General features: G+C 37.3%; 1 protein-coding gene across 1 annotated transcript; it reads left to right on the top strand.

The window, feature by feature from the left end:
- The first annotated feature begins 343 nt into the window (after positions 1 to 343).
- LOC127904747 (uncharacterized) lies at positions 344 to 2689 on the top strand. Its single transcript, XM_052449376.1, has 4 exons — positions 344 to 1065; positions 1157 to 1474; positions 1555 to 1654; positions 1762 to 2689. The coding sequence occupies exons 1-4, from the start codon at positions 467 to 469 to the stop codon at positions 2533 to 2535; spliced, it is 1791 nt and encodes a 596-aa protein (XP_052305336.1). The 5' UTR covers positions 344 to 466; the 3' UTR covers positions 2536 to 2689.
- The last annotated feature ends 4235 nt before the right edge of the window (positions 2690 to 6924 follow it).

Below are 6924 nucleotides of genomic sequence, written 5' to 3'. Positions count from 1 at the left end.
CGGAGCTCTGACTTATGATATATCGAGGAAACAAAATTTCCTTATGAGGGCGGCATTGATGTGGACTATCAATGATTTTCCAGCTTATGGAATGCTTTCTGGTTGGAGCACGCATGGGAAACTCGCATGTCCATACTGCATGGAAAACAACAAGGCATTCACGCTAGCAAATGGAGGTAAAGCATCTTTTTTTTACTGTCACCGTCGCTTCTTGCCACTTCATCACAGGTACAGAAAGAACAGAAAAGATTTTTTTGTTGGCAGAGTTGAAAAAGATGTTGCATCCACGCGTCTTTCTGGTGAAGAATTGCATGATGTCTCAGAGTACAGTGACATTGTGTTTGGCCTTCAATCAGGAAAGCAAAAGTTTCCTGGTTTTGGTTTGACCCATAATTGGGTAAAGCGAAGTATCTTTTTTGAGCTTCCTTATTGGAAGACCAATCTGCTTCGCCATAACCTTGACGTCATGCACATCGAAAAGAACATGTTTGAGAATATTTTCAACACCGTCATGGATGTGAAGGGGAAGACAAAGGACAACCTCAAGGCTAGATTGGATATAGCTTTATACTGTAACCAAAAAAATATGGAGTTGGTTTATGATGAGTCACGGGTTGCAAAACCAAGAGCAAGCTTCGTGTTGGAGAAAAACGCACAACTGCTAGTCTACAAATGGCTTAAGAGTCTGCGTTTTCCGGATGGACATGCATCGAACATATCAAGGCTGGTTAATATAGAGGACTGCAGATTGTATGGAATGAAGAGTCATGACTGCCACGTGTTTATGCAAACACTCATCCCATTAGCTTTTCGTGATTTGTTGCCAAAGGGAATATGGGATGCACTCACGGAGATCAGTCATTTCTTTAGAGATATATGCTCCAGCAAGTTGAATGTTGATCACATTGAGAGGCTTCAAACGAATATCGTCGAGACACTATGCAAACTTGAGATGATATTCCCTCCATCATTTTTTGACTCAATGGAGCATCTCCCTATACATCTACCGTTCGAGGCAAAAGCTGGAGGACCGGTCCAATATAGATGGATGTACCCATTCGAACGGTTAGATGTTACAGTTGCAATGTAATTCATATATTAAAGTATTTTATATGTTTTTCTTAATTGAAAATACTTGATTAATATTTCAATGCAGGTACTTGTTTAATCTTAAGAAAAAGGTTAAGAACAAGGCGCATGTTGAGGCTTCGATATGTGAGGCCTATATTGTTGAGGAGATCTCAACATTTATCTCGTACTATTTCGAACCTCATCTAAGAACGAGAATCAATCGCGTTCCACGGCATGATGATGGCGGTGAAGTGCCTTCCAGTGGGAACTTGTCAATATTCTCCAATACTGGACGACCCACACCTAAAAATGCCGTAAGAGGAAGATATTTGTCGGAAATAGAGTTCAAACAAGCACACAACTATGTTCTATTTAACTGTGATGAGCTGAGACCTTTTATTCAGTAAGTTTATACTAATTAAACTGTTAGTAATATACTGTTAATTATATATTGTAATATCATACACTCATTATCACTTGCAGGCAACATCGTCAATTTTTGCTCTCCAATAACTCACAGCTGACTGAATCCCAGATCTTTCAATTACAAGATGAGAAGTTTGCCACGTGGTTCAGAACACATGTAAGCACTATCACAAACTCATTATAACTTGCAAAATTACTGTACGTATGCATGTCATTACGAGATTCTCGTTCATTTACTGTTTATTGATGTACATTACATGCAAGGTTTATCAAATGGGAAGGAGTGCACCTAAGTCATTGTCTTTACTAAGCCTGGGGCCTGAAAGAAAATGTAAGTGCTACAACGGGTATTTTGTCAATGGATATGTTTTCCATACTGAAGAATACGGGCAAGGAAGAAAGACATACAACAGCGGTGTTTGTGTTAAGGGATCCACTAGTAGTGAGTTAGAAGTTGACTACTATGGTAGATTAGAAGAGGTCGTCGAACTGCAATATCATAACGAGCAGAATATAGTGTTTTTATTCAAATGCTATTGGTATGACACGACTGACAGAGGAATCAGAGTTGATCTGCACTATGGTCTGGTCGAAATCAACTCAAAAGCTAGACTCCGCAACATAAACGATGTCTTTGTTTTCGCAAAGCAATGTCAACAAGTTTATTACACATACACCCCTTCATTTAGAAAGGATCGATCAAGAGTGGATTGGTTGTCCGTTTTAAAAACGAAACCCCGGGGTCGTGTCGAGGTTGTTCAGGATGAGAACGAAGACACAAGTGTGCGAGATGAAGTCTTTCAAGTTAGTGAGGTGGTTGAACCATATCGAGTTGCTCCTTCGATTGAATTGGAAGAAAATTCAAATTTTCGTGTTTTCGATGATAGTCTTGTTGATGTTGACGCAGATGAGTTAAATTTTGTTTTGAGCTCTAGCGGACAACCAAATATCGATGAAGAAGATGATATTCATATTGAAGATTGCGATGAAGGTGATGACAATTCAATTGATGACGAAGAAGAAGAAAATTCTGACTAACTACCAAAATGAAGCCCTATGTAAAACCCTTTTTTACATGTAATTTAGATTATGAATGATATATATATTTTGAAACACAAAATATTTATCACTTGAAATAATTAGTTGAAATACCACAATTATGATGGATAATATATTTTGTGACATGAAATAATTACTTGAAATGCCACTAGATCACCGACGGCCACACCGACGGCCTTAAGTCCGTCGGCATTTCACAGAGAGTTCGAAAATAATTACTTAAAATGCCACCATATCACCGACGGCCTTAAGTCCGTCGGCATTTCACAGAGAGTTCGAAAATAATTACTTGAAATGCCACCCAATTACAGACGGAAACACCAACGGACTAATTCCGTCGGTGTTTCACAGAGAGTTCAAAAATAATTACTTGAAATGCCACCCAATTACAGACGGAAACACCGACGGAATTAGTCCGTCGGTGTTTCATAGAGAGTTCGAAAATAATTACTTGAAATGCCACCACATCACCGACGGACACACCGACGAATTTAAATACGTCGGTAAGTTGTCGGTGGTTTAATTTTACCGACAACATTACCGACGAACTGCACGAATTTCAAAGGGTTGCGCATTAAATGCGCCTCTGACCGCGTAATATTGCCGACGGAATTACCGACGGACAACGAAAAATATGGAGGGTCATTAAAAATTTTGGTGCGAAATTCAAAATTTGCCAACGGATTTTTAGCACATCACCGACGGAATAAATTAAAATAATAATTAATTTTATATCCGTCGGTGAAGCCGTCGGTAAAACTGCCATATAAGTTCAAGTGACCGCCCGTTCAGTTCATTTTTTCTTCTCCTTCGTTTCTCACCTTAAGCTTTTGATTTTTTTTCCTCTCTATTCTTCAAAGCTTTCACCTCCAATCTCTAGTAAGTTTTCTTCATCATCTTCATCAGTTTAAAAGGTTAGTGTTTTCTCTATTTCATTTTACTTTAATAGTTTTTTTTGCTATTTTTTTGAATATTTTTTATTGTTGTATTGGCATAATTATTATTAGTTAATTTGTTGAATTTTTATTGTTAATGTTGAATTTACCATAGAATTAGTAATTGAATATGTTGGAATAATTATTAATTTTACTTTATTATTGCATGATTTGTGTTTAATTTGTTCCATTTATTTTGATTGTTATTCTAGAGTTTTTTTTTTTAATTTATTGTTTTGTTGTATTGGCATAATTATTGAATAATTACTTGAATTGTAATTGTTAATGTTGAATTTACCGTAGAATTAGTAATTGAATATGTTGGAATAATTATTAGTTTTACTCTATTATTGCATGCTTTGTGTTTAATTTTTTCCATTTATTTTGATTGTTATTCTAGAGTTTTTTTTTTATTATTTTGTTGTATTGGCATAATTATTGAATAATTACTTGAATTGTAATTGTTAATGTTGAATTTACCGTAGAATTAGTAATTGAATATGTTGGAATAATTATTAGTTTTACTCTATTATTGCATGCTTTGTGTTTAATTTTTTCCATTTATTTTGATTGTTATTCTAGAGTTTTTTTTTTATTATTATTTTGTTGTATTGGCATAATTATTGAATAATTACTTGAATTGTAATTCTTAATGTTGAATTTACCTTAGAATTAGTAATTGAATATGTTGGAATAATTAGTATAGATTGGGTAAATTGGTTGTAGCTATTGTTAATATGTGCAGGTTTGTGGTTTTGGGTAGTATCCGTTATAGGGGAGGTGCTGTCGAATTTTTTTTTTACATTTCAATTTAATTATATAATTATCTGTATCAAATTGTGTAGATGCGTAGAACGAAAACCAGAGCTGGTCGCTTAGGTGCGGTCGCAGCTAGTTCGTCTAGCAGCGAGGATGATATTTCCTTAGGTGCCTCTCAAGAAGAGGCACCTACACCACCTGCGCCGTCAACCGATGCTGCCTCTTCCAGCGGTACTTCACAGCGCAGAGGCGGTGTGCCTTCGCAACGGAATCAATTTACCCGCAAGTACGAGGCACAGTGAAAGGACGACCTTTCAATGTAAGTTTGTTAAGGTTTTAGTTTTTTTAAAAAAAAATTACAACATAATTTATCAAGTAATCACTATTGAATTTATTTCATTTATTTTCAGGTTCACAAACATTGAAGCCGCCCGAGTAATATCATCGGCGTTTAAATCGTCGATGGAGATTCCATTGTTTCAATGGAGTCAGATATCCAAGCATCCTGAATGGATGCCTCAAATCAATGCATGGTTTAAGAGGTTTGAGGTTGGTATTAATTTATAATTTTCAGCTTATTAATATAATTGTAAATAAATTATTATTTTTATTTAAACTTGTTTATTTATACAAAGCACAAATTCTGCTGGGACATTGAGCATAACGCTGTTGTGAGGAGGGTGTGGGAAAATCACGCGGCAACTAGGTAAGATCGAAAACAATACAGGATTTTTTAGACAAAATTTTATGTTTCGAAATGTAATTTTTGGTTGCGTGAAGCAGGTTGCGTGATTTTTGGTATGAAGCACAGAAAAAGGCAAAAAAAAACCGCGAGGGATAGGGGTTTCCAAGGCTGGAACGATGTTGCGGTTTGGAGGGATTTCAAACCGATATACATCCCGGAAGATATATGGCCGGACTATCTTGAGCACGTGACGTCTGAGCGGTTCACACGACGCTCACAGTCCGGTGCTGGCAACCAGAATCGGCCAATTCATGGCGGGGTGACAACTCACACTGGCGGCTCCGTTCCGTTTGCTGCACATGCGAAACGGATGGTAAGATTAATTTAAATGAAATATATCGTTAAATTCAGTTGTTGTTAATATATCTTTTTTCATTATAGGCTGCGTCTCTTGGACGTGAGCCGAGCCCGATGGAGCTGTTTGTGGAGACGCACGTGTGGAGTCAAGACCGCCAGAAGGGGGCGCAACAGTTCGTTGATAACCGTGCTCAATATTTCGTGGTATGTTTGTTCAACCATTTTATTTTGTAAGTTATTATGTAAGTTATTATGTTTATTGTATTGAATATGATGATTACTTTTTTTTATTTATTTTCAGGAGACCTACAATAATCGGTTGAGGGAGAGATACGGGGACGATACTTTGACCCATCCGGAATTCGATCCGGATTTGTGGATGGAGGTTGGCTCGTCAGGTGGACCCGATAAAAATCGGGTTTACGGGCTCTCCAACACTACGGCCGACAACTTGCGGTCGACCCGTAGTTTTTCAACCGTTGGGAGCTCCCAATCAATATCGAGCTCCCAATCTAAGGAGTCTGTGGCTTTGCAGCAACTCACCGAGAAATACGATAACCTACAAGCGGAGTACGCACAACTCAAAGCGTCTCATGCACAACAAAGAGCGGAACAAAGAGCGGAGTCTGAGCAATTCAAAGCGTCTCAAGCACAACAAAAAGCGGAGTATGAAGCGGCTCAGGAACAGCAAAAAGCGGCTTATGACCAGCTTTACGAAATGATTATGAAATTGTCAAATAGCGGAACATGTGCGCCTAATCCTTTTTGGCCGTATAACCACCAGCCTCCGCCAGGATCTCCTCCTCCTCCTCAAGCTCCATCATCTTTATATTAATTTGTAATCAACATTATTTACCTTTAAAACTTCATTTATTATTTTTCTTGAAACATATTCAGTTTGTAATAAATATTATTTAACTTTGTTTTTTTTTTATGTTTAATAAAAATTTTATTTGCATAATTGGTTTGTATAACAATTAATTTATATAGTTTTATATTATATATCCCAAATAATTTTTTAAAAACAAATTAAGAAAAAAACTATTACCAAGGATTTCACCAACGGATGAATTCGGTCGGTATTTTAAACTTTCACCGACAGAATTACCGACGGAATTAATCCGTCGCCATTTAACAGTAGCTTCTACCATTACCGACGAAGTTACAGACAGAAATATTCCGTCGGTATTTCATACATTCACCGACCGATTTAACGACGGATATTTTCCGTCGGTAATTGTAACTTCACCGACGGAATGAAAATCCGTCGGTATATTTCAAGCGGGAATCTTTTTTTTTTTGGCGCGCACGTTCCGTCTGTAAAACCGTCGGTAAATGTTTTTTTTGTTTTTCCGACTGATATACCGACGGAATGGGGAATCACCGACGAAGGTAAAGCCGGCGGAAGTATTCCGTCGGTGATAACGTCGGTAAAAAAATCACCGACGAACTTCTAATCACAGACCGACGGAATTTTTCCGTCGGTAAAACTGTGAAATCTTGTAGTGACCGTTCCAGGCGAAATACAAAGTTTAGATCGAGGTCCTTAAGTGTGGTTGTTTCATCAATTTCACCCTCAAGCTTGTCAAATGGGTATACCTTTTTTTCTCTAAGATTCACTTGCACACATTT

Source organism: Populus trichocarpa, chromosome 19, assembly GCF_000002775.5.
Source record: "Populus trichocarpa isolate Nisqually-1 chromosome 19, P.trichocarpa_v4.1, whole genome shotgun sequence".
In the NCBI taxonomy this organism is placed as follows: domain Eukaryota; kingdom Viridiplantae; phylum Streptophyta; class Magnoliopsida; order Malpighiales; family Salicaceae; genus Populus; species Populus trichocarpa.
The sequence above is the reverse complement of the archived record's forward strand: the minus strand, read 5'-3'. Positions and strand labels throughout refer to the sequence as shown.